General features: G+C 51.5%; 1 protein-coding gene across 17 annotated transcripts in view; it reads right to left on the bottom strand.

Annotated features, from left to right (window-relative positions):
* Window positions 1-12,509, bottom strand: part of LOC112235803 (CUGBP Elav-like family member 2) — a 225,892-nt gene that overhangs the window by 140,457 nt on the left and 72,926 nt on the right. For 6 of the 17 annotated variants that reach the window (XM_042300285.1, XM_042300286.1, XM_042300287.1 and 3 more), the window contains exon 1: window positions 4,376-4,687. The exons of 1 other annotated variant lie outside the window; for it this stretch is intronic. In XM_042300285.1, coding sequence (XP_042156219.1) covers window positions 4,376-4,497 — 122 coding nt within the window. In that variant the 5' untranslated portion in view covers window positions 4,498-4,687. Of the gene's footprint in view, window positions 1-4,375; window positions 4,693-12,509 lie in introns of those variants that run through there. 10 more of the 17 variants (XM_042300277.1, XM_042300278.1, XM_042300280.1 and 7 more) reach the window with 5 other exon arrangements.

The following is a 12,509-nucleotide window of genomic DNA, read 5'->3' as shown; positions in this document are numbered from 1 at the left end:
GAGTCCTATGTTGCCAGTAATGTGGGATAACTATGGAATAATCCATCCTGTATTAGCTAGACCCTTAGTGTCTCTGTTGTCACTTCCCAGACTAATATTATTACTAAAGGTGATCCAGAGATGGGTGTCTGTTTTAGGAAGAAAATATGTCCATGTTAACCATCACCAGGAGTGTGAGTCATGTAAAACACTGTCTGTACAATAGTGCAGTGTCCTGTACGGGTGTAGGGGGATAGAGGCTGGCCAAAACACTGTCTGTACAATAGTGCAGTGTCCTGTACGGGTGTAGGGGGATAGAGGCTGGCCAAAACACTGTCTGTACAATAGTGCAGTGTCCTGTACGGGTGTAGGGGGATAGAGGCTGGCCAAAACACTGTCTGTACAATAGTGCAGTGTCCTGTACGGGTGTAGAGGCTGGGGGATAGGGGGGAGAGGCTGGCCAAAACACTGTCTGTACAATAGTGCAGTGTGCGGGTGTAGGGGGATGCTGGCCAAAACACTGTCTGTACAATAGTGCAGTGTGTACGGGTGTAGGGGGATAGAGGCTGGCCAAAACACTGTCTGTACAATAGTGCAGTGTCCTGTACGGGTGTAGGGGGATAGAGGCTGGCCAAAACACTGTCTGTACAATAGTGCAGTGTCCTGTACGGGTGTAGGGGGATAGAGGCTGGCCAAAACACTGTCTGTACAATAGTGCAGTGTCCTGTACGGGTGTAGGGGGATAGAGGCTGGCCAAAACACTGTCTGTACAATAGTGCAGGGGGTGTGGCCAAAACACTGTCTGTACAATAGTGCAGTGTACGGGTGTAGGGGATAGAGGCTGGCCAAAACACTGTCTGTACAATAGTGCAGTGTCCTGTACGGGTGTAGGGGGATAGAGGCTGGCCAAAACACTGTCTGTACAATAGTGCAGTGTCCTGTACGGGTGTAGGGGGATAGAGGCTGGCCAAAACACTGTCTGTACAATAGTGCAGTGTCCTGTACGGGTGTAGGGGGATAGAGGCTGGCCAAAACACTGTCTGTACAATAGTGCTGTGTAGGGGGATAGAGGCTGGCCAAAACACTGTCTGTACAATAGTGCAGTGTCCTGTACGGGTGTAGGGGGATAGAGGCTGGCCAAAACACTGTCTGTACAATAGTGCAGTGTCCTGTACTGTCTGTACAATAGTGGTGTACGGGTGTAGGGGGATAGAGGCTGGCCAAAACACTGTCTGTACAATAGTGCAGTGTCCTGTACGGGTGTAGGGGGATAGAGGGGATAGAGGCTGGCCAAAACACTGTCTGTACAATAGTGCAGTGTCCTGTACGGGTGTAGGGGGATAGAGGCTGGCCAAAACACTGTCTGTACAGTGCAGTGTCTGTACGGGTGTAGGGGGATAGAGGCTGGCCAAAACACTGTCTGTACAATAGTGCAGTGTCCTGTACGGGTGTAGGGGGATAGAGGCTGGCCAAAACACTGTACAATAGTGCAGTGTCCTGTACGGGTGTAGGGGGGATAGAGGCTGGCCAAAACACTGTCTGTACAATAGTGCAGTGTCCTGTACGGGTGTAGGGGGATAGTGCCAAAACACTGTCTGTACAATAGTGCAGTGTCCTGTACGGGTGTAGGGGGATAGAGGCTGGCCAAAACACTGTCTGTACAATAGTGCAGTGTCCTGTACGGGTGTAGGGGGATAGAGGCTGGCCAAAACACTGTCTGTACAATAGTGCAGTGTCCTGTACGGGTGTAGGGGGATAGAGGCTGGCCAAAACACTGTCCAGTCCAGCTGCAGTGCAACAGAGTGCGCTCCGGCTGTAATTGGCCATCGCCACGGTGACAGAGAGGAGTTAAAATAAAGCCGGCTGGCTGTGGGCCTCCATTCATTACACATCCCTCTCTCCTTCCCTCCCTCTCTCCTTCCCTCCGTCTCCCCTAACCACCTAACCACCTTCTCCCTGCACACATCCCTCTCTCCTTCCCTCCCTCTCTCCTTCCCTCCGTCTCCATCCAATCTGTGCTGGCCTCTCCCCCCCCCCCCACCCTCTTGCCCCCCTCTGTTATTTTCCTCATTAAAGTGGGACCCAGGCAGTAGCGGTCACTGCCTCTCATTTATTTTCATTTGAAACTGGTGCAGCTCCACTGATCCTCTGGGGCTGAGCAGAGAGAGAGCAGGGTGGTGTCATTCTGATAACTACCACCCAGCGCACACACACGCGAGCACGCACACACGCACACGCACAAATACACACGCACACAGACACACACAGACACACACATAGGTGTGCATCCACGCACGCACACACACACATAAGCACAGATGCAAGTATACACAAGCACTCTGATGCAAACACACTAGCAGACACACACACACACACACACACATTCACATACCTACAAGCTCACAGCCACAGCTCAGTCACTCCCTTTCTCTCACACATGCACTCTCACCCTCTCGCTGGTGTGTGTGTGTGTGTGTGTGTGTGTTGATACTGGGTGTTACTTCCAGATGGGGAATCTCTTATTAAGCATAATCGTATTAGACTGAGGGAACTAATGACTACTGATGAACTAAGGACTATTGATCCAGAGAAGAGAGAGGGGCTGTATACAAAGCAGGACTGTGCTAGGGGACCGACCCAGGTGTAGGTGAAAGCACACACACACACACACACACACGTACCCATACATCCATAACCACCCTGTTTTAACTGACCCAGCCGGACTCTCCTTATTGAAAAAGGTGGGCCGGCGATTACATAGGGCGTAGTGATTCTGACGTGCTCCTTTCACTTTGCTGTAGCGGGTGGTTGGGCAGATTCATGAGGGCCCGGGGACTATTTTAAAGCCCATTGCCTCCACCTTCTCTGTTTGCTGGATAATGAGAGAGAGAGGTGCCATAACTGTGCTCTCTAAACCAACAGAATGGGCCCTAAAAGGAGACTTCTTCCCATAGGCCATTAGGGAGGCGCAATTAGAGAAGCACACTTAGAGAAGAACACTTAGAGAAGCACACTTAGAAGGGAGAGCTTGGTTTAATGCTGACTGGGCTTACAGAGGAGGCCCATCCATCCCTGTCTTGGTTTTTATTGTCCCATAATAAAGCATTAATACACAAGGGTGATGTGTGATTTATTATTGTTTTATAACGTCTGGGCTGTGTTCATCAGTATGAGGCTAAGCCATGTTTTAAATAGTTATTTACTCTCAAAAGGTACATGTGGTTTATATTGCAAAAATACATCTCTATAAATCAGGGAGTAATGATAAAATGTGGAGGAGAGAGAGAGATTACATGCGGAGGAGAGAGAGAGATTACATGCGGAGGAGAGAGAGAGAGATTAAATATGGAGGAGAGAGAGAGAGATTAAATGAGGAGAGAGAGAGATTAAATATGGAGGAGAGAGAGAGATAGAGATTAAACGTGGAGGAGAGATAGAGAGAGATAGAGAGAGAGATTACATGCGGAGGAGAGAGAGAGATAGAGAACGGCAGACTGAAGTGGCTGGCTGGCAGACTTATTGTTTGTCTGTGTCTGTCTCGTTGGAGCTGGATGTTTCTGTGCCCGCTCCATTGTCCCCCCTCTCCCTCACCTCCCTCCTCTTTTCCCCTCGCTCTCTCTATCCGGGTGACTGACAACCAAATAAACAAAGCAGACCTCTTTCAACAACCCCAAAAATTGTCCGGAAACGAGGGAGAGGGGGACAAGAGAGACAGAAAAGGAGAGATACAGAGAAGGAGAGGTTGGTGATTCTGTTGATCAAACATGAAAAGGTTTTGTCTGTTTTTTCTAAATGAACGAAAGACACATTTTGCACCCAAAATCCAAATATGGAGTCTAGTCTACCCTCTTTCTCTCTATTCTCCTGCTCCCTGCCCCGCCCTCCTCTCCTCTCTCCCTTCCCTCTCTCCTCTCTGGATAACAGTGAGTAGTATAAACACACACTCCCGATCGACTGCCCCGTCCCCTGGCCAGCCTCCTCCCCTAGAGAGGGATAAAGCCCCTCACACCGCCCCTATTACCCCTCCTCTAACCCTCCACTACCCCTCCATTACTCACATACAGAGAGAGGAGGCATGAAAAAGGAGGATGGGTTGGAGAGGAAAAGAGAGCAAGGGAGGTACAAGCATTGGATTTTACACTTGAACAAATGAACAGTCGCAGGACAGAAAGGAGGGAAACCTAAACAGAACAACAAGCGAGAAAGAGAGCGAGAGGCAGAGAGAGAGCAGCAGACACTGACAGACATTGCAGTGAGATATGACAGAAACACAGACTGAACCAGAACACAAAACACACACTAAAACAGGAGACCACATAAGAGTGTCTGGGTATGGTTCCGATATGGTTCACATATATGTGTGTGTGTGTGTGTATATATATGTGTGTGTGCGTACCTCAGCAGCAGATCGTCGGCCCTCATGGATCCGCCGGTGGGGTGGGGTGCAGAGGGGGGGCAGCATATGCTGTCGACACACACACTCTGCACAAAGCCCAGCTCGGATGAGAGCTCCAACATCTCTGCTCTGCTCCCAACAGCTGTTTTTCTCCTCCGATCCCTTTTTTGTTCACCCTCTTCTTCTATTTTCACAACAAGCGGCGGCTTTCTGCTCTCTGTCTCGCACGCTCTTGTCCTCGCGCTCTCTCGTTCCTATTCGCACTACAGAAACACACGTTCTCTCGTCTCCTCCCCTCTGCTTCCCGCTCTCTCTCTCTCTACCCTCCCTCCTCCTCTCTCTCTCTCCCTCTCTCTCTACCCCTCCCTCCTCTCTCTCCCTCTCTCTACCTCCCTCCTCCTCTCTCTCTCTCTCTACCTCCCTCCTCCTCTCTCTCCCTCTCTCTCCACCCCCCCCCCTCTCTCTCTCTCTCTCTCTCTACCCCTCCTCTTCTCTCTCTCTCTACCCCTCCCTCCTCTCTCTCTCTCTCTCTCCACCCCTCCCTCCTCCTCTCTCCTCTCCCTCTCTCTCTACCCCTCCCTCCCCTCTCCCTCTCTCTACACCCCTCCCTCCTCTCTCTCTCTCTCTACCCCCCCTCCCCTCTCTCTCCCTCTCTCTCCACCCCTCCCTCCTCTCTCTCTCTCTCTCTCTACCCCTCCCTCTTCTCTCTCTCTCACCCCTCCCTCCTCCTCTCTCCCTCTCTCTCCACCCCCCCCCTCCCCTCTCTCTCTCTCTACCCCTCCCTCCTCCCCTCCCTCCTCCTCTCTCTCCCTCTCTCTCCACCCCTCCCTCCCTCTCTCTCTACCCCTCCCTCCTCCTCTCTCTCTCTACCCCTCCCCCCTCCTCTCTCTCTCTCTCTCTCTCTGGTGGAACGGTGGAGACCCTCCTGGCTGAAGTAATCTCCCCTGACAGCTCATGTTGTTGTGTTGTGGGCCTATTTTACTCTAATACTAGCGCCCTGAGCAGACCAGCCTGACCCAGCCCAGTGCAGCCCGGTCCAACTCTGATCTAGTCCAACTCAGTTTATTCTAGCCCAGCACAGCCCAGTTTTAACCTAGTTCAGCCCAGCCGAGCATCGGCTAGCCTAGGTCAGTCCAGTCCAGCCCAGTCCCCAGTGAATGGAGCTGGCCTACTGGATATGGAGACATTTCATGTTGTTTCCCAGCGAAAAACAGACTTGTCTCAGCTAGTGGCCCTCCCTAAAGGGGCCCTGCCAGCAGCTACAGCTAGGCTCCACTACCTGTCACACACACACACACACCAAATCGCGCCCCCTCCCTCCCCCCACACACACACACCAAATCCCCCCCACACACACACCAAATCCCACACACACACATCAAATCCCACATACACACACCAAATCCGGTATCTGTCACATCAGAGCCTGTCCTACTCACAGGAGACGGAGACAGAAGACTCAGGAAGCAGCTGATAAAAAATTCATCCTTCTGTTTATTATGATTTATGCATGTTTCACTGAGCCAGGAACAAAAAAAGAGAAGCCTACAGCTTCATTAGCGTCTCAATGTGTGTGTGCGCATGTGTGCGTGCAATGAGGATAGAGGAGGGTTGTTCAAGTTATGGATTGTCTGGGAGATTCATGACAATGTTTGCAATAATGTGCAAAATAATATATGCTCTCTACAACACCTGCAAGGGACCAAAACAACAACTTGAAAAAACACATATATTCACAGTTAAGATGCAGTACACAGCTCAGCTTCAAACTCCTAGCCCTAATTGCTGAATTTAGTCCGTCTGTTGGTTTTTCATTGCAAATCTGAGGGTCATATTCACTACCCTACTTCTTACTCAGTTCTACATTCTAAATGTATTCTACCCATATCCCATCACTGACCCTGATGCCATCCTAAACTTTAAATCTGGATATTTCCTGGTGTGAGTGCCAATCTCCTTGTGTAAATCTCCTCTGCTGCTCTAGGATCAGTCCTGGAGGGGCCGTGAACATCTGGTCACGTCTGAGAGATGGGTGAGAGGCCAGCACACATACAGACCTGAGGAAATGACAAATTACAATCCTGGATCAATTCTCATTTGCTGTGGATTTTAGCAGGATTGCACGCCGCCCTAACACACGAACTAACCCAAATCATATATCACATTTTTGCTTTTCACACACACACATTTTCGCACACACACACACACACACACACACACACACACACACACACACACACACACACACACACACACACACACACACACACACACACACACACACACACACACACACACACACACACACACACACACACACACACACCGTAGTGTGACATCATAGTAACTTCAGGCCACTGCACAAATACACAGTACCCGTCACGGTCTTTGTCTTCCGATGGTGTTTACAGTTGAATGAAATGACCTACTTATGGATGTTGTTTGTCTCTCTCTCTCTATCTCTCTCCCACTCACTCGCTATCTCCCCCTCTCTTTCCCTCTTCCTCTTTCTAACTCAGTCTGACAGTGAAAGGTCAATACCCATTGGCTGCATGGGGGGGCACTATCTGATGTAAGAGCGTTGTCATGGTAACGTATGGCAGGCAGTGTACTCTCCTAGCCAGACTCAGGGAGGGCAGGGACCCTTATACTAACCATGCCAAACCAGAGCCAGTCCTTGACTAAGATCAAGCCTGGGCCAAGCTATGACCACTACACACACTGAATGAGCCAAGAGAGAGAGATTAGCAACCAAAAACTCTTAGCAGTAAGTTCTTTTTCAACGTCATTGTACCTTTAACAGTTGTGCCAATACCGTTTGACTTTGAATGTGTGAGGGAGAGTGGCAGAGGAGTAGAAGGGGGGTTCTGTTATGTCTGTGAGTCACTGTTAGCTGAGCTTGGCTTCCTATTCATAAAAGAGGGATTACCAAAATCTGCAGGCACTTCTTTTCTTATTTCTCCCTCTCTACCTGTATCTCTTCAGGCCTCGCTCGGACTGAGTAGAGAACAAGGGTACACTTCTTTTCTTATTTCTCCTCTCTACCTGTATCTCTTCAGGCCTCGCTCAGACTGAGTAGAGAACAAGGGTACACATCTTTTCTTATTTCTCCCTCTCTACCTGTATCTCTTCAGGCCTCGCTCGGACTGAGTAGAGAACAAGGGTACACATCTTTTCTTATTTCTCCCTCTCTACCTGTATCTCTTCAGGCCTCGCTCGGACTGAGTAGAGAACAAGGGTACACATCTTTTCTTATTTCTCCCTCTCTACCTGTATCTCTTCAGGCCTCGCTCGGACTGAGTAGAGAACAAGGGTACACATCTTTTCTTATTTCTCCCTCTCTACCTGTATCTCTTCAGGCCTCGCTCAGACTGAGTAGAGAACAAGAGTAGACATCCGCACTCCTCCTCTTCCCCCCCTTTCTCCCCTCACATCCCCTTAAGCATTCTGCCCGTGTTCATCCATTCAAGAAATCCTCTCATCCTCCTCTCCCCCTGTCTCTGGTCTTCCTTCCTCTCCTCCTCTCTCCCTGTCTCTGGTCTTCCTTCCTCTCATCCTCCTCTCCCCCTGTCTCTGGTCTTCCTTCCTCTCCCCCTCCTCCTCTCCCTTGTCTCTGGTCTTCCATCCTCTCTGGTCTCCTCCCTCCTCTCCCCTGTCTCTGGTCTTCCTTCCTCTCCTCTGGTCTCCTCCTCTCCCCCTGTCTCTGGTCTTCCTTCCTCTCATCCTCCTCTCCCCTGTCCTGGTCTTCCTTCCTTCATCTCCTCCCCTGTCCTGGTCTTCCCCCTGTCTCTGGTCTTCCTTCCTCTCATCCTCCTCTCCCCCTGTCTCTGGTCTTCCTTCCTCTCCTCCTCCTCTCCCCCTGTCTCTGGTCTTCCTTCCTCTCATCCTCCTCTCCCCCTGTCTCTGGTCTTCCTTCCTCTCCTCCTCCTCTCCCCCTGTCTCTGGTCTTCCTTCCTCTCATCCTCCTCTCCCCCCCTGGTCTCTGGTCTTCCTTCCTCTCATCCTCCTCTCCTCCCCCTGTCTCTGGTCTTCCTTCCTCTCCTCCTCCTCTCCCTGTCTCTGGTCTTCCTTCCTCTCTCTGGTCTCCTCTCATCCCCTCTCCTCTGTCTCTGGTCTTCCTCCTCTCTCCTCCTCTCCCCTCTCTGGTCTTCCTTCCTCTCCTCCTCTCTCTCCTGTCTCTGGTCTTCCTTCCTCTCTGTCTCCTCCTCTCTCCCCTGTCTCTGGTCTTGGTCTTCCCTCTCCTCCTCCTCTCCCCCTGTCTCTGGTCTTCCTCTCCTCCTCCTCTCCCCTGGTCTCTTCCTTCCTCTCCTCCTCCTCTCCCCCTGGTCTCTGGTCTTCCTTCCTCTCCTCCTCCTCTCCCCCTGTCTCTGGTCTTCCTTCCTCTCATCCTCCTCTCCCCCTGTCTCTGGTCTTCCTTCCTCTCCTCCTCCTCTCCCCCTGGTCTCTGGTCTTCCTTCCTCTCATCCTCCTCTCCCCCTGTCTCTGGTCTTCCTTCCTCTCCTCCTCCTCTCCCCCTGTCTCTGGTCTTCCTTCCTCTCCTCCTCCTCTCTCCCCCTCTCTCTGGTCTTCCTTCCTCTCATCCTCCTCTCCCCCTGTCTCTGGTCTTCCTTCCTCCTCCTCCTCTCCCCTGTCTCTGGTCTTCCTTCCTCTCCTCCTCCTCTCCCCCTGTCTCTGGTCTTCCTTCCTCTCATCCTCCTCTCCCCCTGGTCTCTGGTCTTCCTTCCCTCTCTCCTCCTCCTCTCCCCTGTCTCTGGTCTTCCTTCCTCTCCTCCTCTCTCCCCCTGTCTCTGGTCTTCTTCCTCTCCCCTGTCTCTGGTCTTCCTCCTCTCCCCTGTCTCTGGTCTTCCTTCCTCTCTCCCCTCTCCCCCTGTCTCTGGTCTTCCTTCCTCTCTCCTCCTCTCCCCCTGTCTCTGGTCTTCCTTCCTCTCATCCTCCTCTCTCCCTGTCTCTGGTCTTCCTTCCTCCTCCTCCTCTCCCCTGTCTCTGGTCTTCCTTCCTCTCCTCCTCCTCTCCCCCTGTCTCTGGTCTTCCTTCCTCTCCCCCTGTCTCTCTTCCTCTCTCTCTCCCCTGTCTCTGGTCTTCCTTCCTCTCATCCTCCTCTCCCCCTGGTCTCTGGTCTTCCTTCCTCTCATCCTCCTCTCCCCCTGTCTCTGGTCTCTCCTCCTCCTCTCCCCCTGTCTCTGGTCTCCTCCTTCCCTGTCTCTCCTCCTCCTCCCCCTGTCTCTGGTCTTCCTCCTCTCTCCTCTCCCCTGTCTCTGGTCTTCCTTCCTCTCCTCCTCTCTCCCTGTCTCTGGTCTTCCTTCCTCTCTCTGGTCTTCCTCCTCTCCCCCTGTCTCTGGTCTTCCTTCCTCTCATCCTCCTCTCCCCCTGTCTCTGGTCTTCCTTCCTCTCCTCCTCCTCTCCCCCTGTCTCTGGTCTTCTTCCTTCCTCTCCCCTGTCTCTGGTCTTCCTTCCTCTCCCTCTCCCCCTGTCTCTGGTCTTCTTCTCTCCTCCTCTCCCCCTGTCTCTGGTCTTCCTTCCTCTCATCCTCTCTCCCCCTGTCTCTGGTCTTCCTTCCTCTCATCCTCCTCTCCCCCTGTCTCTGGTCTTCCTTCCTCTCATCCTCCTCTCCCCCTGTCTCTGGTCTTCCTTCCCCCTGTCTCTGGTCTTCCTCCTCTCCTCCTCTCTCCCCTGTCTCTGGTCTTCTCTTCCTTCCTCTCATCCTCCTCTCCCCTGTCTCTGGTCTTCCTTCCTCTCCTCCTCTCTCCCCCTGTCTCTGGTCTCCTTCCTCTCCTCCTCCCCCTGTCTCTGGTCTTCCCTTCCCCCTGTCTCTCATCCTCTCTCTCCCCCTGTCTCTGGTCTTCCTTCCCTCTCCTCCTCTCTCCCTGTCTCTGGTCTTCCTTCCTCCTCCTCCTCTCCCCTGTCTCTGGTCTCCTCCTCTCCCCCTGTCTCTGTCTTCCTTCCTTCCTTCCTCTCCCCCTGTCTCTGGTCTTCCTTCCTCTCCTCCTCCCTCCCCTGTCTCTGGTCTTCCTTCCTCTCATCCTCCTCTCCCCCTGTCTCTGGTCTTCCTTCCTCTCATCCTCCTCTCCCCCTGGTCTCTGGTCTCCTCCTTCCTCTCCCCCTGGTCTCTGGTCCTCCTCCCCCTGTCTCTGGTCTTCCTTCCTCTTCCTCCTCTCTCCCTGTCTCTGGTCTTCTTCCCTCCTCCTCTCTCCCTGTCTCTGGTCTCTCTCCTTCCTCTCCTCCTCCTCTCCCCCTGTCTCTGGTCTTCCTTCCTCTCATCCTCCTCTCCCCTGGTCTCTGGTCTTCCTTCCTCTCCTCCTCCTCTCCCCCTGTCTCTGGTCTTCCTTCCTCTCCTCCTCCTCTCCCCCTGGTCTCTGGTCTTCCTTCCTCTCATCCTCCTCTCCCCCTGTCTCTGGTCTTCCTTCCTCTCATCCTCCTCCTCTCTGGTCCCCTCTCTCTGGTCTTCCTTCCTCTCCTCCTCTCTCCCCCTGTCTCTGGTCTTCCTTCCTCTCCTCCTCCTCTCCCCCTGTCTCTGGTCTTCCTTCCTCTCCTCCTCCTCTCCCCCTGTCTCTAGTCTTCCTTCCTCTCAGTCTTTCCCCTCTGTTTCCTAGCAAGAAAAATACAACAATAATACATTATTTCCTTTTTTTCCCGAAGAAAGAAAAAAGCTTGACTCAGCAGTTTGACTGTAAGACAGGAGAAGGCAATAAAACTTGCATTCGATGCCAGATTCTGCAATCAGGCCGAGGTATGAAGAATTCCTCTTATCTTCCCCACGCACACAGCAGCGGACAAGGGAACCCATTATGGGATGTTTTCATCCATTGTGGAGTCTCAAGTCTTACGTCGGAACAGATAACAGCTCTTTTGTCGCCCTGACAACGTCCTCATGGGTTAGTAAACAAACGGCTGTGTGGTTCAGACGATCCGAGAAGGACAGGGGGGAGGGGTCAGAGAGACAATCTACAATGAAAGGAGGGATGGATGAAGGAAGGATGGAGGAAGGATGGATGAAGGACTCAAGGGAGCGATAAACCTCTCTTCCTCTCGTCTCCCGACTCCAAAGCCAAGGACATCCATATGGGGCAACCAAAGGGATGGATAAGACACAAAGAGACAGAACGGCGCGATCAACACCTCTTTAATACCGAGCACCATGGGTAATAATAATGTCTTCCCTAAGGTCAACCAGGACTTAAAGCCCTGGTATATAGGCCTACACAAGAAAATAAGGGAGGGAAAAATACACACGCATACCCACCCATACACTTTACCCACAAAAACTGCCCCCCCCACGCAGACAGGTTCCTGTGGTTGTGCATTGAAAAGCAGGAGAAAGCAGGGCTGTTCCACTTACAGGCATTAGTACACAGAAATGAATTTGTCACCTTCCATTAAGGGGAAAAGCAGCCCTCGTGGCTTGTCAGTTATCTCTTGGAGTGGAGAAAACACACAACAAGACGCCTGCCCAGAGTTTCAGAGTGTTTGTGTGAATAGATAGTGTGTGTAAATTTAAGAGGTTGTGTGTGTGTGTGTGTGCACGCCTGTATATGCCTGAGTGCATCAGTATGTGAGTGTTACTATGTTCGACAAAAGGCTCATTTCTAGTAAATTCCCTCATTATTTCTGAGATTAATTTTTGTGACATAGTTGGTCCGTTTATACTAATGTGACAGAGAGACAGTAGTATTGTGTATACATTCTGCCATCTGTCTTTTCTCTCTCTCTCTCTCTCCTCCCTCCCTTACTCTCTCTCCTCCCTCCCTCACGCCCTCTCTCCTTCTTCATTCTCTCTCTCTCTCTCTCTCTCTCTCTCTCTCTCTCTCTCTCTCTCAAGATTTGCACATCATTAGAATGATAATGAATATCAGCTATGCTTGACAAATGTATTTTGGGATGCATAAAAAAAAGTCAGCTCATGTCGCTCTCTCTGTGTGAAGTAGCAGACTGGCACATTCTCTGTGCCGTGTCTAGAGAGAGAGAAAACATAGTGAATTATACCGGAACGACAGAATGTTCCCAAAAGTAGAAATGTATGACTGTAAAGTTTCTATAACGATATACAGTAGTTATGGTGTAGTGACGGTGTCCTGTAACGTTGTGTGAGTGTTGGGAATGTGTTGCTGTAATGTTATGGTGTAGTGACTGTGTCCTG

Source organism: Oncorhynchus tshawytscha, linkage group LG17 (assembly GCF_018296145.1).
Source record: "Oncorhynchus tshawytscha isolate Ot180627B linkage group LG17, Otsh_v2.0, whole genome shotgun sequence".
In the NCBI taxonomy this organism is placed as follows: domain Eukaryota; kingdom Metazoa; phylum Chordata; class Actinopteri; order Salmoniformes; family Salmonidae; genus Oncorhynchus; species Oncorhynchus tshawytscha.
The sequence above is the reverse complement of the archived record's forward strand: the minus strand, read 5'-3'. Positions and strand labels throughout refer to the sequence as shown.